This window comes from Gorilla gorilla, chromosome 3 (genome assembly GCF_029281585.2).
Source record: "Gorilla gorilla gorilla isolate KB3781 chromosome 3, NHGRI_mGorGor1-v2.1_pri, whole genome shotgun sequence".
In the NCBI taxonomy this organism is placed as follows: domain Eukaryota; kingdom Metazoa; phylum Chordata; class Mammalia; order Primates; family Hominidae; genus Gorilla; species Gorilla gorilla.
In genome coordinates, this window is record NC_073227.2 from 193,302,291 (window position 1) to 193,327,276 (window position 24,986).

The 24,986-nt window shown below is 35.7% G+C and overlaps 1 protein-coding gene across 1 annotated transcript in view; it reads left to right on the top strand.

Moving 5' to 3' along the window:
- Window positions 1-24,986, top strand: part of GALNTL6 (polypeptide N-acetylgalactosaminyltransferase like 6) — a 1,233,993-nt gene that overhangs the window by 523,664 nt on the left and 685,343 nt on the right. Inside the window, exon 5 of the mRNA XM_004040637.5 lies at window positions 2,803-2,969. Within this exon, the coding sequence (XP_004040685.2) occupies window positions 2,803-2,969 (167 nt within the window). The remainder of the gene's footprint in view (window positions 1-2,802; window positions 2,970-24,986) is intronic.

The following is a 24,986-nucleotide window of genomic DNA, read 5'->3' on the forward strand; positions in this document are numbered from 1 at the left end:
TTGACTATAATAGTGTTTAGCAGGTAATCACAGAATGTAGAGTGGTGCGGTGCAGGGAATGTGAGAAAGGAAGACAGAAAAGGGAAAGTAGCCAGTAAAAGATGCATTGTCAAACTGCTGATCACTGTGGGCAACTGAGGTGTAATCCTGCTAGGAAACTATGGGAGACAATATGGAACATACCTCAGGGTTATCCCACCATACGACTATTTATTCTCTAACTTCCATTATTTGTTGGTTGATACTTGTTCTAGGGGAATTAATTTCTCCCAGAACTTCTGATCTGCCCTTTCTGCAGAGATGAGAGAAAGTACTCACTTTGCTATCTGCAGAGATGTATAATAGGACCCTCTTGGCTTATACTGGAATGGTGAGTGCTAAGGAGACATTGATGTGCCAGCATCATCTGCTAGAGGTTATCTCTCATGAGCCTCTTCCTCCAGCAAAATAGATTTTTACCTTGAGCTACACACCCACATATATATAGATAGACATATAAATTGACAGATAGATGTGTATATGATATATGAAAGCTACGTTCCAACTGGATGTTGTTTTGACGTCTCAACAGTACATGGTCAAAATTGAATTCATTATCGTTGCTCTCATTATTTGAAACCTTCAGTGTGTCCCTCACACAGGCTCCTATGTCATTCTGTATTTCATCTGATCAGTTGCCCATGTCCAAAATGTAAGAGTCCTCTGTAGTCACTTCTCCTAGTTACCAAGTCGTGTGAATTCTCTTTCTACATAGATCTTGAACCTGTCCTCTGCAGGCCACCTTCAATTCTCACTTGAATTTCTACAACATTTTCCAAATTGGCTTATGGGCCTCTCTCAAATAATCTTATAGCACTCTATTAAGCTTCTACACTATCCATTTCATTTTAAAGATGTAACTATTTGTCTTTCTGTATCTCTCATTATAATATAAATATCTTGAAGTTCAGAACCAGATTTTGTTCATTGTTTTATCTCAACTTTGGAGCCTGGCCTATATCAAACCTTCAGTAAATTACTGTGACATGAGTGAATGAATGAATGAATAGAATGGATCCTTTTATATTTCATGTGTACTAGTAATTTGATAGTAATTTGAGCTTAGGCAGATAGAAATTATTGAAAACATTTCTAAAGAGAAAGCCTTTGTCACACATGATTGGTCTTGCATTCTTTTTTGTCTACCCTTTCTCTGATTGGATTGTACATGACTCTGAAAAGTCATGAGCCTATTGATTTTTTTCTTTTCTTTTCTTTTCTTTTTTTTTTTTTTTTTTTTTTTGAGACAGTCTCACTCTGTCACCCAGGCTGGACTGTGCAGTGGTGCAATCTCATCTCACTGCAACCTTTGCCTCCTGGGTTCAAGCGATTCTTTTGCTTCAGCCAGCCGAGTAGCTGGGATAACAGGCGTGCGCCACCATACCTGGCTAATATTTGTATTTTTGGTAGAGATGGGGTTTTGCTATGTTGCCTAGGCTGATCTTGAACTCCAGGACTCAAGTGATCCTCCCGCCTTGGCCTCCCAAAGTGCCGGGATTGCAGCCATGAGCCACTGTGCCTGGCCCCTATTGATGGGTTATAGGATATTACTCTGAATGCAATTCCTCTTTAATTAATAGGCAAGTGATATGTACAATAGCTTGTCCTAATGTTTAAAAAACAATTGGCTTCATTGGGATATCACCTTCATTCTAAGAACACTGTGAGGTGTAATGGTTCTCACAAGTAGGTGCAACGTTCTGAATATTGATGTATCAAAGCACAATTAGTTGGGCTCTTTGACTTTGTTCAGAAGAATCAATGGCTCTGCATAATTATGACCAGGTATGCTGAATTTCATTAACACTATTTTCCAGATCTGTGAATTATAAGCAAAAACATCTATCTTACTACACTCCCATGGAAATTACTGACAAATCTTTTTCATATTATATATATTTTTTGACATTTAAGTTATCCTAAAATGAATTTCATGTTTTTAAACATTTTTGTGCCCATATCATTATAATTTTGATGGGTTTTCAGACACTTTTCATTGTCTGAAAATGTCAAAATTTACTTGTTTAATGAATATTGTTAAAAATAATAAATTATTAGGTTAAATAATGAATAAAGGAATACAATTTTAAAAATACTTCTTTTTCGTCTTCTCAGATGGTTCCAACAATGAAAAAAATGAACTTGAGATTTCTTTTTAGAGTTTTCACTGGGACTATGATAACATCTTGATTTGGATCTTAATTTAATCTTATTATGTGGTTGTGCTCAGTTAACAGTTATTTTAAATTGAATTTTAATTTATTCTGTTTAGAAGCTACAGTTGTTTTTCCCTTCAGGCTTTAAATACTGTCCAGCCATTGAAACACTCCATGACTAAAACTGACTAATTAAACATAAATATTACAGAAGTTAAATTTTTAGATCTCTTCAGGAAGTCCATCTAAACCTTAATTATGTGCTCCATGGAAACAGTTTTAATGCATATTACTCATCCTTATTTCTATTATATAACAACAGGAAAAATGTACATCAACAAGAGCACAACATTTCAAAAACTGACAAATTTGAAACCCTGATACCAGAGGATAAAACAGTTGTTTCATTAAGAGTGAGTGTGAAAGGAGATCATTAATGCATTCCATGAAGGAGCAGGATAACAATCATGCTGTACAAACTCTGGTTGGAAAGTATTAGACTAAGTTGTGTTTCCACAGTTGTCTGATAACATAATGAATAAACAACAGAATAAGATATACAAGAGTTTTGCATTTGACACACCATTTTCTTTTCCCTCATCTCCAGCTGTAAGCATAAGATGTATCTGGAAAGGCTGCCAAACACCAGCATCATTATCCCATTTCATAATGAAGGTTGGACTTCACTCCTGCGGACCATACACAGTATAATTAACCGAACTCCAGGGAGTCTGATAGCAGAAATCATTCTAGTAGATGACTTCAGTGAGAGAGGTAAGATACAGTTGATAACATTTTATCTGATTCTGCTACCATTCACATAATCATTAAGGACTTTTTAAAAAAGGTAATGGGAGCTTCTTTCTGATTCCATCTGAAAGGTGATTATGAAGTTTTATCTATGTTGTGATTTCGTAAAATATTGACCAAATGCAAAAGAAACTTAATGAGAAGCTATAGGTTTCATTTGGGAATCTGTAAGAAATTTGCATTACAATCTCTGTTGCAAATTAGGTGTTGGCAAAATGCCTCAAATTCTACTTTCAGCTTCAGGACCAACACTGTAAAATATATTATTGTAAGTACATATGAATGGTAAAATATTTGAGTTAGAACTATAAAATTTGTTCCTATTTCTGAAAAGTATCTACTCTGTTATTTACCAGTATGACACATACTCCAGGCTGTGCTTGTGTTACTTCATAAATATTAGAAACTATAAGGGACACAGGTACATATTTTTACTTGGTAATTCTAGCTATTTTATCTATCTGAACAATAACAGAAACAATCTAGTGTAATAGTATCTTACAAAACTTAGCATAAATTTTAATACTTTTATAATTTTATATTTACCTTATAAAAATTTTATAATTTTGTAATTTACTTGCTATTATATGAATATACTATAAAGTGCATTTTATAATTTACCTTATATTTTATTGCATGAAGGAGCTACACTTAACTGTATATCTGTCAGAAAGAATGACAGTAAAATATTTTGATTGAATATTATTCTTATGTCTCAAAAGAGAATACAGCTTGAGATCACATGGGTTAATTAAGTTTTGGAAGTTTTAATTGAAGTTAATTTGAAGTTTTGGAAATGTTATTTGTCACAGAAACGTCTTTTTTTTCATAGTATTCAAAAATTCTGCAAAAGATAGACTGCTTGGTGTGCTAATTGTGAAGTTTCTTTGACAGAGGTAGTCAGTTAAAATACTGGTCTTTATACACTTCTTTTAAATACTGATTCAGAAGTTGCCTAGTATCTATAGATACTGGGACTTACATGACAGAAAGGATGTTGTTTGACACTACACTATTAATATGGCGGAGGTTGCAGTGAGCTGAGATCGCACCACTGCACTCCAGCCCAGGTGACAGAGCGAGACTTCCTCTCAAATTAAAAAAATATATATATATATATATATATTTTATATATATATATTTTATATTTTTATATATTTTTATATATTTTATATATTTTTATATATTTTATATATTTTTATATATTTTATATATTTTTATATATATATATTTTTTATATATATATATATTTTTATATATATATATATTTATATATATTTTTATATATATATATATTTATATATATAAAACTATCAACCTGGTCATTTTAGGTTTGATTTTAAAGAGGTTTTTGTCTCGTGTTGCATAGGTAGGCGTGCATATAATACTACCTACTAAGAGCCACTGTCTAAAACTGAAATTTGCAGATTTTTGAAAAACAATGTAAATGGCATATTCACTTTTTTATTCTAATTGAGGTTACTATTTCAAAGCAGTTATCATTATTACCTCAGGCTAAAAATAGGTACTTAATGTGTTAATAAAGCGTTGATTTCAAAAAGTGAAAAAGGTGATAAAGATCTGAGGCTGCAGATTGCCAAGTGAATAGTCTTTGTGATTGACTGGTACTAGGAGAAATAGGCCAGTGTAACTTTTGATTATCTTGGTAAACTATTCATTATAGTAGAATTTTGACCTGGTGGGTAATAGAGTGAGAAACACTTGGTAGCAGAAAATTATGGTTTGTAGAACATTTCTTGTTAAATATTTCTCAGAAGTATTTTTCAGTTGAAAGCCTTTGAAAAGGTTGAAAATACTGGCACCTACATTTTCTTGGTTCCAAATCACCGTCACCTTTGGTACAGTAGCAACTTTGGTGGACTATGTTTCTGTATGTCATGTTAGCTGGGAAGAAAGTAGACTGTCAATGTAATTAGTGTTAGTGAAAGGGGATAACAGAAAATGGATAATTTAGGAACAGTAATGGTGATTTTTGAATTTCCTAATGGACATTTCTAAGGATAATCATTACTTTAACGCTTAGGTAAAACTTTCATTGAGATATTCTATTCTTATGAGCAATCAAATTGAAAGTATAATTTTATAATCAAATGCAAAAGTAAATTTTGAAAGAAATAGGTGATAAATGCTTCTATAATCTTTTATAATACATCATAATTTTTAAATTATATAAAATAGGAAAGGATCTTTTTCCAAATTTTTGCTTTGGATTATGAAAATCTCATCTGAGAGTATTGGTTGATGTATATTAGCACTTGAGTGGACTTAGGAGCATCACTCCTCCTTTCTGAATTATGAGAAATATAAATAATTAATGTAATGAACACAGGTCAGAATCCCAACATCAACTATTAACTGTATGTCATTTGGTAAATTAACTTTCTCTGAGTGTCTCTGTTTATCAAAATGAGAATGATAGTGACTCTTCATGGAGAGGTTATGATGGAGAGCCACCATGGATGTTTCAGTGAATTGTGTGCTCATGGGAGAGCGATAGCTCTCAGCTATTGATTTCTACTCACCAAATACTCTCCTACTACTATAGTATAAATGTCTATACTTTTTGGAGAAAAGATTCTCTTAATTTAATCAAATATGATCCACAATAATCTATCTATCTATCTATCTATCTATCTATCTATCTATCTATCTATCTATCATCTATCTATCTATCCCTTTACTGATTTATTTATCTCCAGAGTCAACAGAAGAATTCATTTAGTGGCCATTTAAGGAGTAATCATGGTAATTTATATTTGGAGAAATTAGGACTGCTTTAACATTTAAAACATCTCCAATATGGCCAATAAGCTACTATAAGCATTGAAGTAAAATAAAATTCTGAGAATTTAATCAATAAGGAGATTATGTTATCTATCTAAATTATATGCATGGCCTTAGAAGAGTGTTTAGCAGAATCCTTTTCAAGATTGTTTTTACTATTAGAAGAAAAGGAAGATACCCCTAGACATCACTTGTTTACAGGGCCTCTAAGAGAGAAAAACTTTTTCTACTCCTTTTTATTCTGATGCATCTGTAGCTGTGCTGTTAAAAGCTATAATTAACTTATACTTTTCTTAGAAAATTCCCCAAAGCTACAACCCTATAGTGTGTAGAGTTCTTTTCACCACCTCTTTAAAAATCAGATTAAGTAGGATAGATAAATTTTAAAATACAGGAAGATACAGGAATTCTGTTGGATTCCTTTAGGAAGTTTTTTTGTTTGTTTTACACTTTAAATTTACTTTTAGAAATGCATCCCAATTTCATTTCTGTTCAGTATTTGCACTATTTACCACCTTTGCACTATTAACTTTTTCAGATACTCTACAAGATCCTTTGGCCAAAAGCACTAAACTTTAACAAGACTTAATCAAATATTACTCCCTTATATTTTACATCCTCCAGATCAATAGAACAGCTATACATGAACAAAAATACAAGAAAGCCAATATTTTAGACACATCATTAGCATGAGCCACTTGCTAATTACTTGGAATTCATATTTACAACAAATATAAGTATATAGTAATTGTTACATTCTGTAATAGTGGGTTTCATATCAATAAAGTAAAATACTAAAATATTAGATAATCACAGAATAATGCTAACTATTACCAAGTGATTTAGAAAAATCTGCTTAAATAAGATTGACCTAGTTCTCAAAATGCTTTAAAAGAAAGTGAATATTCCATCTTGCAGTTCTCAGTTTAGACATTTTCCTAAAGCAAGCTTGGTAACAGAATGTCATTTTAGCCTCAGAACATAAGTCCACCATCTATAAAACATGAAGGTAAAGGTCTGCAGGTTAAGTTTTCAACCACCACCACTGTGTTTTGCTATCTGAAGCTTACCAAAGTTAGTGAATGTGGCTATTTTTTTTTTCCAGTAAGCTCTGAGAAATACATTTAACAACTTAACTTGAGGCCTATAACAAGGCTTCATGGTGACTTTAAAGCAGGACTAATCCTGGGCTTATCTCCAAATTCCAGGCAACCTTAACGGCATCCACATGGAAAATGTTGAAATGTGTGAAATGGGCTGGGGCTTAACCTCAGAGATAGGGTATATTTGAACTTGACAGTTCCCTGAACTTTGCATGCTTAGATGAATGCAAGTCTAAATTGAGGATAGTCACAGGAGAGTTGCTGACACACTTTCCTTAATGCAAGTGTGGAGGCACTGCTGTATACCCGAGTACGCACACACAAACAGAGGCACACAGGTGCACACTCACTCATTTCTGCTCCTGCTTGTTTCAAAGTTCCTGGACAGAAAAGGGAAGTAGTTGAATATTTGAGTTTCAGAAAGATCTGTTATTCTCCATGTACTCTTTAGAAGGAAACTATCCTCCCAATGCCAACAACTTTCAAGAAATCCAGCTTACTTTTCCTTAGACAGCCCACACTCCTACTATCCAAAGTGTGGTGCATGGACCAGCAGCAGCAGCTTGAAGCTTGCTAGAAATGCAGACTCTCAGTCCTCACCAGATGAATCAGAATCTGCATTTCAACAGGATCTATGTGTACTTTCTATAGGAATTAAAGTTTCAAAATCACTGTCATGCATTTTAAAATTGGGGTTGAATGGCCAGGCACAGTGGCTCACACCTGTAATCCCAGCACTTTGGGAGGCTGAGACAGGATAATTGCTTGAACCTGGAAGATGGAGGTTGCAGTGAGGCAAGATCGTGCCACTGCACTCCAGCCTGGGTGTCAGAGCAAAACTCTGTCCCAAAAGTTGAAGCTTCAGTGAATAATATGGGTGCAATAAGTAACTTCAAAAATCTCCTGTTTCTTACATGTTATTACAAAATAAATTTTGCTGTTTGTTTATACTATTTAGTGTGCAATTAATATTGGATTTATAAGTTCGTAAAGGACATCGACAGTATTTTATGTAACGTTAATTGTTATATTTCCTTGGTAGATATCGCCATTTTCCAAAAATTGTAGACATTTGCCTTGCTTTCTTGTGAACTCATTTTATAGCATTTGATGTTTAATTCCAATTTACTGTCATACCTCATCCCCTTGCCAATTTTCCCTTTTTGTTAAACAAATAATGTCTTTCAAAACTTTATAAATCTATTTTGCTTTGGAATCAGCCAATAGATTTTATGCCAAGTTCACAAGGAAAAAATATTATATATATATATGTGTATATACAATATGTATGTATACATACATATGTATATGGAAATAGCAAAGCAATTCCTATAATGATCCACATTACCGTTAAAAAATCCTAGACCCTTCACAGGGCTGAAAGTGTTTTTAAATCTTTAAAATAGCAGAGATATTTTTAATGATTTCACAAATGATGATGTCAAGTCTTGAATTCAATTTCTATTTTACACAAATAGTCTCCAAGTATACATTAAGGAAAGTTTCCATAAGCAGACAAATCAATCAGCACAAGTTTTACAACTATTCGAAGTTGGAAGATATCATTGTGAAAAAGGTTGTAAAACCGAAGAAGAATGGTAGTGCCTTTTTATTTTATATTATACAATACTAACACTAAAGTGCATTTAAAGATTCTGAGACGACAGTCGACAAAAATGTTTTAGTGCTGGTATTCCATCAGGTACTTCACTAGATTATAAGACAAGCAATTTTTATGTCTCAGATTTATTGAGAGCTAGTCACTCTAAATAAATCTTGGAGTTATTTAGATTTAATATTCATTTAAAATGGCGAGGATAATTGTGTTTAAAAAGATCAAACTACAGTATCAAACCAAATACTGTTTAGTAGCAGGAACTAAGCAAATGTTAAAAATACAACAGTATATTTAGAAATTCAGCATTATATGCCAAAGAATGGAAAGGAGCTATTCTGCTTTCTGATATTTGTATATCATGTTGCATAAAAGTTAAATGTGCAGATTGTCTTAATGGCTCTGTTAACAAATTGCTTTAACATTTGTGAATGTAAGGGAATCTGGGACATTGAGCGACATTGCTCTCTGTGGTCAGATGTATGAACATACCACAGTAATGTGCAATCAATGTCAGGAAAATTATCCTACAACATAAAGGGGTAAAAGTTTTGGAAGTTACAAAATAAAAACTCAACTCATAAAAAGTCTTTGTGCATTTGTAAAAGATGGATATTACCCACCAGTAGCAGAATATGCTTGGAGTAGAATCTGTCTCAGAAGAAAAGCACTTTTGAGATTTCTCTCCCTCTTACTTGTAAATTAAAAATTCAGTCTCACTGGATGTAAATGTCTTCAGAAACAACAGAATTTATCTGACAAAAATAATGATAGTTATATATCCTTATTGAGTCTCACCTTTGCCTTCACGTTTATGGTAGCTTTGTATTGTCTCCTTTTTCTCCTGAAGTGCGAATGTGAATAATCTCTCAAGTGTTCAGGAATGCTACACACATTCACAAGCCTCATGCTTACTACTACAATACTTTATTCATTCTAGTAGAAATCTGTTTTAAGCAGGTGCTCATTTTGTAAATTAAGAAAAAGGATTTTGAGATACTATAGAAATATATATTTTTTCTTAATAAATTGCATTATGTATTAGCTTTTATAATGGGGGCATTGGTAGTCAGAACATTGCAAAAAGTTATTATGGAGATAATATCTTCTGTCTTCTAAAGAAAGTAATAATATATCTCAGTTAAAATTATTTTCAGTTTAATTATTTTAGGATTCACATTTAATTTACAAAGATATATTTGCTGAACCATGCAAATAGACATTTTTTATGTAGCTAGCTTTAACAAAAAAGAACTGTTAGAAGTGTTCTAATGTAAGTTGTTTCAGAGAATGGCATTACAATGAAATACATGCAGGCTAATTTGAACATGCATATAAGAATTTTGGAAAATATATGATAAAATGAAGTGATGGAATGGAAAGGCACAACCTAAGTTTCAATGTCTACCCTATATTAGGTTGTATCTTAGTTATCACATGTAGTATTAGAGCACATTCCACAGTAGAAAAAAATCTTATGCTTGCTTTCTTTTCTTTTATTGTAAAAGGTATGATGAGTACTAAATGAATGAAATAATCAAAACATACTATTACTCGATTGTCTTTAAAATGTCTATATTGAAAAGTTTTCTGACTTAGTTAATTTGGGGCTTATAAATGTTTACATTTGTCCTATGAGTAGCTTTTACATTTTTTAAGCATTTCATTTTGAAGAGATGATTAATCTCATTTAGTTGTCATTTTTCTAACTCACATTTCACTCTTTTGCAGTTTTGCTCTCTTCTCAAATATTAGTTTGTAGTATATGAAATTCCATTTTTTTGTAGGACATTAATGGTTGACTTTGACAGTTTTCATATATTTCAATCTTTATGACCAAGCATCTTAAAATCTACCTACCTCTGGATGGAAAGTCTATCCTGGGCTCATGTTTTAAACTAATACTTTTAAAGGTAGAGAAAAGCATCAGGTGTTGGATAAGCTGCTCTGACTTTCCAACTGCTTTTTGTGTAGGAAAATTCCACATGGCTGAATTAATATGGGTTTGGAATAGAAGGAGACGCTGCTTTTAGAAGCAAAACTGTTACAGCTCACCAACGTCACAAAGGCATGACTTCCTCAAGAAAAATAAATTGTGCAATTCATTTTACGGCAGATTAAATCCCATTTATTTTTCTTTCAGACAGCTGTTTTGAATAGAATGTCACCAGTGTGAAACCATTTTATGGATGTTGGGCTTCAGATCTTGGGCAGGCATAACTTTCTTTGATGAAATAAAAGGTTATGTTTTATGAGTATTCCTCTTGTCAGCAAACCTCAGCATGTGAGCTTTAATAATGCAATGTTCAGTATTTCAAGCAGGCTTTTTGATGTCTAAATATCCATCTGCTCTTAATTTTAAAAAAATCATTGCATCTACACAATGGAAAAAAGAAAACTTCACAAATATTTTCTCTTTTATCCTGAATTATAACACTTACTCAATAAAATAAAAATATCAATCTCTCAGCATTCAAGATTTTTCTTAAGCTGACAAGTTTTGAACATCAAATTCATCCATGTTTATGAAATGTGTTTTGACAAAATTCTCCCCTAATAAGAATTAAATGTTTTATGTCAACTGAGGAATAAATTCATATTAGAATAATAGGATCTTTGAGATAAGGGATTTGTAGGTGACATGGTACATTTGTAATATTTATAAATGAGTAAATAGCAACTTATAAAGATGAAGTCCTAAGTCACACAGTGGGTCAATTTTATATGCTTTGATAAATGCTAGTTTAATTTAAAATGTACGGTTTTCACAGTTAGGTATCCAAGGTTCCTTTCTTTGTAGTTTTCTCAGATGTTTTATTATGAGAAACTGAAACAATTCTGATAACTATCATTAATTTAATAAAATGTACCACAATTATGTAGACATTCTAGATAATTGAATCTAATTTATTACCCATTTTTCCTTAGGATCACAACAATAATAGAAACCATCATTTCACTATATGTATACCCAAGTATTGAAATAGAGGATTCATGAGAATCATAATGACTTGAGCACACCAATTCCAGTCTCCATAATGGCCTTCCAGGACTGCAGGGGGCCAATCAGTGCCTTCCTCCTGGAGAAAACAGTGATTCTAAAGTTTGGAAAGGCTCTCAAAAGTAGTAAAATAGGTCATAAAACAGAGTTAAATATGTTTTATAAAGCTTCACAGACTGATGTGCAGTAGAATTTATTGAGGTACTTAAATGGATTTTGGGCTGGCCCCTTGTGGGACATCTGATTCTGTCTTTATCCTGGAAAAAGAGTTAGGCAGCCTAGCTGCTTTGCTTTACCCAAACCAAGGCACATTTGAGATTTCACAGAGCCATGCTGGTGCGAATGTCTCCAGAAGATAAGGGTCATTCTAGAACAGAGAGAGGCTGGATTAAGGGTAGAGGAGGCATGGGAAGTTACTGGGCAAATGTCCAGCATTGGATTAGCGACTAATTAAATACACATCCTTTATTTTCTCATCTTTTTTCTGCCTGGCCTCTCAAAACGTAGATCAGGAAGACTATATGGAGAATATATATATACATATATATACATATATATACACACACACACACACATACACACACACACACGGAATTCATATATATATATATGCTGCTTTGTAAACTTGTGGCTATCTCACAACACAAAAAAACCTGACCGCAATATTGTAGCTCTGTAAAGAACTGCTTAATGCTAGCAACTGAGAGCCTAGTGGAGCAATGATGAAAGAAAATTTAATTTTATATCCTGAATAAACTCTAGCTCTATCACTTGACAGCTTTGACTTTTACATATTATACTTCTGCAAAATTATTAAGTCCATATCCAACTTAGTGGAGACACATTTTGAGTTTGAAATAAAATTTAAGCAATTCTTTTTTTGATTGGGTACATCTTTTCCTCTGGTTTTGCCAAGTTGAAACTCTGCTTCTAAGAAAATAAATGAAAGTCTCTATGAAGAAAAGATTTTCCTTTTATTTGTCCATTTATCTGTCTATTTATTTTACAGTACAGCATATTATAAAACCATAGACTCATGAGATAAGTAGAAATAGTGACTGGTTAAGAGCCTAAGCATTAGAGACAGAGAGTCTTGAATTCAAGTTCCAGCTCTGCCACTTACAGCCCTTGAGGCCTTGCAAAGAATTGGATGTAAAGCTGGATTACAGAAACAAGATATGATTTCACTATTATAAAAAAAACTTTCAAGAAAAGGTATCACCAAACTAGAAAAGGTAGGAAAAATAAGTCCCCCAATATAGGGAGAAGACAGCAGGTTACTCATGACTGCTTTGCGTTAAGTTCATGCTTGAAGGGCTAAACCAAGTTGATCCAACCCATGGCCTGCAGGCTGCATGCAGCCCAGGTTGGCTTTGAATGTGACCCAACACAAATTCGTAGAGTTTCTTAAAACATTATGAGATTTTGTTTTGCAATTTTTGTTTTGTTTTGTTTTTAGCTCATCAGATATTCTTAGTGTTAGTGCATTTTATATGTGGCCCAAGACAATTTTTCTTCCAATGTGGCCCAGGGAAGCCAAAAGATTGGATGCTCCTTGTCTGAACCATTGCAACATACTCAGAGAAAATGCAAAATTTACCTTTTAACCATGAAAAATAATATTCATGTAATTGTGATGAAGGAAATAACTGTGCAAGACTGTGGTCAGAAGAATAATTTCTATACATAGAAAAAGGCAAATTTTAGGTTCCAAACTTCAGTGTGCTTGTTTTTGACCTTTGGAAAAAATTCTAAAATAATGATGGCTATTAAAAAGTCAAAAAAAAAAAAAACGGGCTGGTGAGGTTCAGAGAAAAGAGAACAATTATACACTATTGGTAGGAGTGTAAATTAGTTCAACTATTGCAGAAAACAGTGTGGCAATTTCCCAAAGACCTAAAAACAGAACTACTATTTGACTCGGCAATTCCATTACTGGGTGTGTACCCAAAGGAATATAAATCATTCTATCATGAAGACACATGCACACAAATGTTCATTGCAGCACTATTCACATTAGCAAAAACATGGAATCAACCTAAATGTCCATCAATGGCAGACTGGATAAAGAAAATGGGGTACATATACACCATGGAATACTATGCATCCATAAAAAAGAATGAGATCATATCCTTTGCTGGAACATAGATGGAGCTGGAGGCCATTATCCTTGGCAAACTAACATAGGAATAGAAAACCAAATATCACACGTTCACACTTATAAGTGGGAACATAATGATGAAAACACATTGGGGCCTACTTGAGGGTGAAGGGTGGTAGGAGGGACAGGATAAGAAAAAATAACTATTGGGTACTAGGCTTAGTACCTGGGTGATGAAATAATCTGTACAACAAAACCCTGTGACATGAGTTTACTTATATAACAAACCTGCACATGTACCCCTGAACCTAAAATAGGAGTTAAAATGACATCAGTGTTTTTTTTAAATAATCAGAGAAGTAAGTACTATGAATCAGACTTGGTTTGTTAAGTTTTAGCCAAATATTATCCCTGCTGGAGGTATGAATTTGAAGCTCAGATTCCCTTAAAACTGGGACTTTCCCCACCACCAGGGGTGATCTTAATCTAGTATCCCATCAAACTGCCCCATGGGTCCCACATATAAGGCACATAGCTTTCTCAGGCCACTCCTGTAAAAGACATCTGGGGTTACCCCATATTGAATACAGGCACCAATCAGCCTATCCAACCACCCACTGACTAAACCACTTCATTCTACTTGTCTGTGAAAGGTGAGACATGCATGATGAGTAGTGGTACCTCTACTATAACAGAATCCAGGCTGAGTCCAAAAGATGCCCTGACATATGACTCTCAGCCCCATGGTAAGCTGACAGGAGTCCCTGAACATATTGTTTTTGCTAAATGTACAGTGATGTGTTTTGCCTTACTCCAGATCCCTTACACATCGGTATAAAATCCAGAAGAGGGCCTAATGGCATGACTGCCCTGCTGACTTACTTAAGACCATAGGTGACATGGTTATCTAATAAAACCACATGGATTTCTTATTGCAAAAATGATCTATGAATCAAAAGAAGTCGCATTGAGCAGCAAAGATTCAGGGATATATAATTCCAAGATCCACATCTACATTTAAATATCTGCAGCTTCTAAGTAGCAGACAATAAGTTCCAATGGAGATACTGAAAGCTGTACGATCATAAATGATATATACATTCTTATGTGTATACTTTCTTCTTATGAGAATGCTTTATCACAGCTGGCCTGCAGTACCATTAAATAAGATTCATTTAATAATTATTACCTTGATTTTAGTCATATTGTACCTAGGAAAGTATATTTTCATCTACAGTGGCATGACACATTTCAGAAGTGTCCCATAATTCTGTATTTACATAAAAATGTTAAAAGAGATGCTGTAAACTCTTCTAATTTCTAGGGTACAGATAACTTGTTCCTCCTAAATGAACGGTATTATTGCTGAGTTGTATGAAGGCAATTTAGTAGTGACCACGGAACTGATGATTGACTTCTAAACTTGAATCAACACACATAGGGAAATCATGGGGTACCGTCTATGTAGGACAAGAAAAGAGGGAAATAATGGGAGAGGAAGACTACTTCTGTGCAGTTGATGTTGCACTTGACTGAATAACCTACACCACAACTGTTTGTGATTGTACTGCTCTTGTTAGAAAATGTAAGGTATTATTAGTATGTAGAAGTTGAAAGAGAATAGAAATGGCTACTTTCAATTATGTTTTCATTATATCAGACTTTCACCCAGAAGATAGGAAGTCTAATGTGTGAAATATTGCAACTCAAGTCCAGGTTTGAAGGCCAGAAGCAATTGCTTTCAAGTCCTGTACAGAAGTTTGCATTCAGCTTCTTCAGCTTGCTCCCTAATTTGCTTCCTCTATCTCTCCCTGTAATTGAAAAGTGTAAAGGAAACAACATACCTCCTTAGTTTAATACGTTAACACCTGATGATTAAGAATTGTGTGGAAAAGGGTACAGCAAATGAATGAATGATGATAAACGTTTCAACTTTTAGAAAAGTTCGCCACTCAATATATCTAAAATTGGTTTTTGCCAATTTCAGAATTCAGAAAGGTAACCTATTTTGTTAGTTTTAGTGAAAACTCAATTTATCCTATACAATAGTAAGTATTGTATGGTAAACTCGAGTCCTTACCAGTGTAGATCAAGAATGTGTCTTATTATTATTGAGTACTATGAAGGTCCTTTTCTCCTGAGAGAAATTACAAGGCATCATTAGTAGCAGATATAGAAAATATTATTTTCAAATTCTTTAATCCACTTTTCATTTTAGGATCAGGGAAGTCCTACAAGGGAGCTGAAGGCCAATGTACATAGCAAAACAAAAACAAAACAAAACAACAACAACAAATGCCACAGTATTTCACATTAATGCTGGGCCTCTTACATTCTAAGGTTTGAAAAAGCTTATGGATTCTGGGTCTGTACTTAGCCTAAAAATCGAACCCAAGATAATAAGCTTTTTCCAAGGCAGTGCATGATGAATAATATCAGTGTATTCTATTCATTTTCAATGTCTGCAAACGGGGTTAATCACCTTTTTTCGTTAGTGAGTCTAAAGGGGCATAAAATGGGGGCACATTGGTTGAAGAAGAGGCCCTCGATGATGGTTCCAATCAAATAACCAATGACACAATTTACAGGACTCCCTTTTCTCATTGTCAGTGAGTGGCGGTGGTTAAATATGTTATTGGGCATCACCCTAGTTTTATATCTTGGCTTTCCCTTTACTAGCTGTGTGCTCATGAACAAGTTATATATCTTACTTGTCATGTACTCTTGGGAAATTGAGTTTATACATGTAAAGCTATTAGATCTTGGCTTGGTACAAAGTAAGCACTCAATAAATTTTGACCATTATTATTCCGGCTATAAAATTATAGAATTGAACTAGATGAGAGTTAGTAATATCTCCAACAACTTTGAGTATAAAATTTAGACTTATAATTCATAGATTATAAAACAACTTAAAAATAATCATTTCTTTCCTTCAACCCTACTGCTTATGAATATGTGCAACACATTGGTAAGAACCTCCTTTTATACCTTTACAAAGAGCAGATGCACTATCTTCAGAGGCCTCTCTCTGGTGTCCCTGTGAATTTATAAAGTTAATTCTGAAGTTGTACAACTAGCATTTCAAAGAATGGCTCAATTACAGAACCCAATGAACTCTTTATATGAGGATTTAATAATTAATTTGATAATTTAAGTAATTTATAAGTGTATTTGTTCACATTAATTAATATTATTAAACAAACTTAACTTATTTAATGTAATAATTTAATATTGGACCCTCTCTGCTTCATTTGGCATTGCTTGCATTCTTCTTATCTGGGGCATGCTTTTCTCATTGTTTCCTGTATGGGCTTTTCCTTGGGCTTCTCTTCTGCTATATTTTTCTTAAATATTGATGATCCTCAGGGTTCCACTCATTACTCACAACTCATAATTGTGCACACTATACCTGGGTGATCAGTTTTTTCATTCTGTACAACTAAACTCTTCTCATGCTTCTGACCTGAACATTCAACAAACTACTGGACATCTGGAGCTACAAGGCACACTGATACTTCAAACTCAATGTGTCCACATGTTCTAATTTTAAATTTGAAAAGTTCACTTCCTCGCTTGATGACATCATCATCCATTGAAACTAGACACCTATGAATTGCTCTTATGATTCCTCTTTCTTCCTCACATCCCACATACAGTCAATGAACAAATCTTGCCAAATTTACCTCCAAAGTACTTTGTAGCCATTTTTCCTTCTCATTCCATTCAACTGAGGCTTTAATTCACTTGCTTAAATTCCTGAAAGGTCCTTGTAGCTTGTTGTTCTGTTCCACTTTTGTCTAATCAAATCCATTACCAAAATAATATTTATAACAATAAAAACTGGCAGTCTTCTCTCTCGATTTATAACTTTTTCTTATGCACAACATGTCAAAGTCCACCCTCCCTGAAGAGGCCCTTGATGAGTTCTCTAGTTCGTCTTTCTCTATAGTCCATATGGCAGGTTTTGTCATGATAAAACCAAGATGCCAAATTTTGCTTCGCATGGCATATATTTATCACCCCTGTGTTTTATTAGATAATGTTTTCACTATCTGAAATGTGTCTCTATAACAGTTCCCTTCTTTCTGTGTTTTTTCTTCTAACCAATCACTAAGGCTCAAAGAGAATAACATCTTCAGCCCATGTTCCCTGAAACCCTGCCACCTGCCACGTCAGGCTACGCCATTTACTGTGTGGCCTTGAACAAATTACTTAAAAAAAATAAAAAAAAACTCCATGACTCAGTTTCTCTCATAGTAAAATTAGAAGAATAATAATAATCTCACAGAGTGGTTGTGGGTATTAAAGAGAATGCATACAAAATGCTTACACAGTCACTTGGATACAGAAGCCCATAACAATTGTTGGTTTCTACCTTTGGAATCATTCTTCATTACTACTATAGTACCCTGAATCAATACCATTGCAATTTTCGCATGATTTGACTGTGAGTTTATATCTGTATTTACTACCAATTAACTCTTTGAAGAAGGGAAGTACCTGGGTCATAGTCAGAAAATTATTATAGGTTGAACCAATGTACATATTCACCCATTTGCTCATCCCTGGAAATAGAAATTTATTTATTTATTTTTTGAGAATAGAAACCTTTTACTTCTTCAAAACTAAATGTCTAAAAGTAATTTTCAGTCATTAGGATAATTTATTTCTTTGGTTCCTTTAATTAATTAAAGTTGTTGAGAGATTCTACAAATAGAAAATTTTACCACTGCACACTAATGATGTATGTCAGAAATAATGAAGCTCAGAGAAACAAACTATACTTCTTTGCAATAATTATTTCCAAATGTTACAAGCCCATCATCTGTTATGTTAGTCCCACTTGAGAGAGTTTGTAAGTAATTTAAGGTGTGGTATTAATTATTTTAAACATGTTATTTGATTTTTCTGAGAAAAAATTTCAATAAAGCAGACCTTGATAGATTTAGTAAAATTAGGACTGGGCATGGTAGCTCATGCCTGTATTTTCAGCCCTCTGTGGGGGGCCAAAGGCAGGAGGATTTTTTGAGGCCAGAAGTTGGAGTCTAGCTTGGGTAAAATAGCAAGAGTCTGTCTCAACAAAAAATTAAAAAGTTAGCCCATTCTGGTGGCACACTTGTAGTCCTAGTTACTCTGGAGGCTGTGGGAGGATGGCTTGAGCTTAGAATTTTGAGGTTACAGTGAGCTGTGATTGCATCACTGCACTTCAGCCAGGGCCACAGAGTAAGACCCTGTCTCTAAAACAAACAAATTAAACAAAAAAAATTAGCATCAGAACCTATGTAGCATCCATGTCAGGGGAGTCTTATATTAAATGCAATAAGTATTCTATTTATTTAAATTGAAAAACCCTTTGATCACTGGGAATTTTGAATTCTAAGAGCATGAACCTACTAACATTTGAAAAAAGATAACATTTCTTCCCTTAACACTGAGTGTCAGTAGCAGAATGGCATGGGTTGGGAAGATAAATATTTATTGAACTATTTGATCCATTGTCATTTACAGAAGATTCAAAACTTTAAACAAAGAGTGTGTCGAGGAATCTGTCTCCTGCCTATCTATCCCTAATCAAAGTGGACCTAAAAAGATACAGTAAGAATGCTCAACTAATGGACAGAGTAAGACAGACTTGCTAGGTAGATAAATTGATGGATAGATAGATGCATAGCAGAAAAAGAATCATAGAGAACTTTTTTATCCCCAAGCAATTTTTATTCAAGTTAAAACTGCAAATGTATGGCCTGTGTCCCCATGTAAGACTATAAGTTCCATAAAGGCAAACATAAGTGCTTGTTTTTGTCACTGCTATTTGCCCAAAGACTAGAATATACAATAGTAGGATGTGTAACAGTTAAAGAGGAAAAACATGAAAAATGACTCAACAGTCAAAGACAGGTTTATTTTGGAGAATAAATCTGAGAGGGGCTTCTGGCCAATTTCAGTCAGGAGCACACTCTCTTAAAGACTAAGAGTATTTAAGGGTTTAGGGAGAGAGCATATCACAGGCTTGCAATGTTTCTGAATGGAGGAGAAGTTTATTGTGGGGTTAGAATGTCTGTGGTCAGAGGGGAGGTAATCTTGGGGCTGACCTCTCCCTGGTCAGAGGGGAGGTTATCTTGGGGCTGGCATGCCTCTGGTTGGGGAAGGGTTTATCTTCGGATTGGAGTGTTTCTGGTCGGAGATGTCATTTGTGGTTCATGGTCATGCTGACATTAGCCATTAGGCTGATGCCCTTTTGATCGGATTAGGCAGTTTTTTGATCAAGGGGAACTTTAAAATGGTGGTTCTTGTCCAAGATGGCGATGCTCCTGCTCTGTCAGGATGCTTAATTAATAATTAATATTTGCTAAATAAATTAAGAAATCATAGATGAAAATAAACTTTCTCTCCATTTCTGAAATCAGAGGCCATACTCCCTTAGCACTCATGACTACAAGAGACCTCAGCTTCAGGCCTTGCCTTGCTTATCTCCAGAGCCCTTCTTATAAATTTGTGAGTTTATCTCCAAACTAATGTGGGAAATCTAAAAAAAAAAAAAAAATCAAAATGTATGTAGTGCGAGCCTCTAAGTTTTAACTTTTAAGTAAGGACAAAAGGTCCTAGAGTTCTGTTAATTTGGTAACCTTGACAAAAATCAGAGACATTTTAAGAGCTTAAAAAGCTAGGCTGACCCACCTTTAGACATCTGGTATAATCAACTTCCATTAAGATCTTTGTTACGTGCAGGCCCTGTCAAAAAAAAAATGAGATAAGCCTTATATAACTGTAAAAAAGCAGCAATTCATCTGCATTCATTTTAACTTGAAACCTGATGGTAGAAGATATGAATTAGATAATTTGACAGCATGTGTTTTGGTGGTGGTTATAGCTTATGAGAGACTTTGTAATGTTCTTTTTCCTCACTTTTTCTTACCAAAGGTCATATTCCTACATTCTGTATTACTAAAGATAATATCAAAAACTACATAGTTTTTGCAGTTTATCAAAAAATAGTTTTCTGATACATTTTTTACGTAGATCTGGTTTACAGATTAAAAACAGTTCATTAGTTAAATCTGAATTTCAGAAAAAATGTCTAACTGGTTTCCCATCTTTGTATTTTCTATATCTGGCAAATGTGTATAGATCTGTATAAATACAAACTACAAAAGCAGTTCTGGCTATCTAAATGTATGTTTAGGAATGTAAATAAATAATTTCATTTGTAATCGCCACATTGTCATATTTTTATTTGTCATTTTATATAAGATATATAATAATTTTATTCCTTCTCTTGGAATTAAAATGGTAGTGCCATGTCACCTTCATATGTTGCCTGACTGATTGCCAAACATAGACAAATTGAAGAGACTTATGAAAGGTCTCCTCAAATACATGCTCAGTACATGAACACTGACATTCTTGTAGTAAGATCAACGTGGGAAAAAATAACCAGCCTGTTTTTGAGTTAACAAATAGAAACAAATACCAGAGAGATCAAAGCACTACAGGTCTGTGTGAATAATCATCCTCCTCCCCTCCCCTAACCTTGATTTTTTCTCTTACAATTAAATTTATCTAAAGAAAAGACATGTCTGTCTGGTTACACTCAGATATCACTGAGTAGAGTCAGTGGAAAGAGACTTTGACTATTTCCTTGTCCAAAAAGAGAATGAATATAATAATGCTACCAGCATTCAGAAGTTGCTGGGAGGATGAAAGAATATCACCTTTTTAGTCTGTAAACAGTTAAGCACAAAATTACTGCTAATTAATTAGGTAACATCAATTGTGTATTTTTCTTGTGGTTTCCACCAAGGAATTAGAATTAGCTTCTGAGATTTAAGTTGTAAAATTAATACCCCATGAATCCTAGCAGGAAGGTGCAAAGCACTTTGAAAGAGTGGTGGTGGTCCCCAAACCTGTGAGATGGCATACCTGAGTGTAAGCAGATAGACATGTCTTTTCTTTAGATAAATTTAAGTATAAACAGAAAATAAAAGTAGTGGGGAGGGAGAGTATTCACATAGGCATCACGTGTTTTGATCTCATTGGCATTTGTTTCTGTGTTAACTCACAGATATGCTGGTTACTTTCTTCCCATGTTGGTCTTCCTACAAGGATGAAAAAGGTTGCTTATGAGGGTGGAAGCAGTTTCATTTCCATGTGTTTGCCTTCATTCGTGATTAACTTGACTCTTTTGCTGAGATCTGCTGACACATCAGGTTTCAGAAGTTGCATGGCTCAGGCATACTTTTGATACATTTACCAAGATAATGAATGTCTTCATAAGGCCCCTAGAAAGACCTTTTTTTTTGAGGTGGTACTGATAACTCCACGTAGCCAAGAACGTAATCTTGTTCTTACTTGAATTTCTGCATACAGTCTGTATTGGAAAAATTGTTTTAAACCATGTAAAAAAAGTGTTGCTTCTATCTGGCATTGAATGTAGCTTAATTAATCTCATTCACTTCTAGTTTTTGGAATATCTCAGTTCTGTTATCTATCAGAAATTAGGGTAGGAATTGTGCTAATTTTTTAATGGACATATTAATAATGCAGATAAGTTTATAATTTCGTACATCTACAAATAAAATAAAGTCCTCATGAATTAAGTTATACTATATAAAACTTACTGCACATGTTTTCTTCCAAAGAAACTTAATCTTTTGAGAGAAAAATATGTATATGTCTCATTAACATCGCTCATAAGGTTAATGTAAATTTGCTATACTCCAGACTTTTAAGCCTTAATTGGCAATACCCATAATGGTCCACAAAATGATAAATATTAGTTTTTTAATTTTTATTCAGTATTAACTGAAGATATGAAATGATACTCAAAATGTGTCACAGAAATTCTTTTGTCTTTTTCTTGTGAAACTTTAAAAAATACCAGGGAAATAGTATCTATAAATACTTATTATAAAAGTAGAATATTGGCCAGGCACAGTGGCTCAGGTCTGTAATCTCAGAACTTTGGGAGGCCAAGGCAGGTGAATGATGAGATCAGGAGTTCAAAACTAGTCTAGCCAACATAGTAAAACTCCGTCTCTACTAAAAATACAAAAAAATTAGCCAGGTGTGGTGGTGTGTGCCTGTAATCCCAGCTACTCGGGAGGCTGAGGCAAGAAAATTGCATGAACTTGGGAGGCGGAGGTTGCAGTGAGCTGAGATTGCGCCATTGCACTCCAGCCTGGGCAACAGTGCGAGACTCCATCTCAAAACAAATAACAACAACAGAAAAACAAAATAATAGTAGAATATTATCCAGAACCTTGCAACCTTGCAGTGGTTTTGCAGTACAGCAATAAGTTTTCAATACCTCACATCACCTTTAAGCTCTGCTGCCCTCTCATATAAACAGGTCTAGAGATAGTTCCAACATAACAGATCACAAAGCTCATCTAAAACAGCAAGGATGTTGTCAAGTGCTGTTGTGTCCAGAATTTTTGGGTTCTTGGTCTCGCTGACTTCAAGAATGAAGCCGTGGACCCTTGCAGTGAGTGTTACACTTCTTAAAGATGGTGTATCCGGAGTTTGTTCCTTCAGATGTTCAGATGTGTCTGGAGTTTCTTCCTTCTGGTGGGTTCGTGGTCTCTGCTGGCTTCAGGAGTGAAGCTGCAGACTTTTGCAGTGAGTATTACAGCTCATAAAGGCGGCGCAGACCCAAAGAGTGAGCAGCAGCAAAATTTATTGTGAAGAGCAAAAGAACAAAGCTTCCACAGTGTGGAAGGGGACCCGAGCAGGTTGCCACTGCAGGCTCAGGCAGCCTTCTCTTATTCCCTTATGTGGCCCCACCCACATCCTGCTGATTGGTCCATTTTACAGAGAGCTGATTGGTCCATTTTACAGAGAGCTGATTGGTCCATTTTACAGAGAGCTGATTGGTCTGTTTTGACAGAGTGCTGATTGGTGCATTTACAATCCTTGAGCTAGACACAGAGTGCTGACTGGTGCATTTACAATCCTCTAGCTAGGCATAAAAGTTCTCCAAGTCCCCACCAGATTAGCTTGACACAGAGTGCTCATTGGTGCATTTACAAACCTTTAGCTAGACACAGAGTGCTGATTGGTGCATTCACAATACTTTAGCTAGACATAAAAGTTCTCAAAGTCTCCACCCAACTCAGGAGCCCAGCTGGCTTCACCTAGTGGATCCCGTGCCAGGGCTGCAGGCGGAGCTGCCCACCAGTCCCACACTGCACTCCTCAGCCCTTGGGCGGTTGATGGGACTGGGCGCCGCGGAGCAGGGGGTGGCACCCGTTGGGGATGTTCAGGCTGCATGGGAGCACCCTGGGGGGCGGGGCTCGGGCATGGCAGGCTGCAGGTCCCGAACTCTGCCCCATGGGAATGCGGCTGAGGCCTGGTGAGAATTTGAGCGTGGCATGGGCGGGCCGGCAGTGCTGGGTTACCTGGTGCACCCTCCGCAGATGCTGGCCCAGGTGCTAAGTCCCTCACTGCCCGGGGCTGGTGGTGCAGGCTGGCCACTCTGAGTGCAGATCCCACCGAGCCTGCGCCCACCTGGAACTCGCACTTGTGCACGAGCACCTCATGCAGCCCCGGTTCCCACCCACGCCTCTCCCTCCACACCTCCCCACAAGCAGAGGGAGCTGGCTCCGGCCTCGGCCAACCCAGAGAGGGGCTCCCACAGTGCAGCGACAGGCTGATGGGCTCCTCAAGTGTGGCCAGAGTGGATGCCGAGGCCAAGGACGCGCCAAGAGCGAGCGAGTGCTGCTAGCATGTTGTCACCTCTCAATCCTGCCTCTAAACAGGACACGCCAACTGCTGTTGGGAATTTGGCCGATGACTGCTCTAGCTACTTCCTTCTGGATAGGGGTGAAGAAGGGGCCCTGCAGTTGTAGTGTCCTCCAGAGGAGAGCTCTCTAGGCCAGTGGAAGGGCCAGTGGGTCAGTCCTGGGGTCCTCAATAGAAGTTGTTAGTTGGGCTCATTTGGGGTTCCATTTGTAAGACCTTCTGTATGTAGCTTGATGGCCTCAATTCTAGCGGAAACAAATTTGACAAGAAGGTTAAAAATAGAGGCTCCAAAGGCGAGTAACAGCAAGATGGCTGCCACGGGACCTAGAAAGGGGAGAAGCCATGTTGCCCAACTCCAGAGGTTGGTATAAGAGTTTGAAAGGAGGTCAGGAGATTGAGACTATTCTGGCTAACATGGTGAAACCCCATCTCTACTAAAAATACCAAAAAATTAGGCAGGCTAATTTTGGTGGTGGGCACCTGTAGTCCCAGCTACTCGGGTGGCTGAGGCAGGAGAATGGTGTGAACCCAGGAGGCGGAGCTTGCAGTGAGTCGAGATCACGCCACTGCACTCCAGCGTGGGCGACAGAGTGAGACTCCGTCTCAAAAAAAA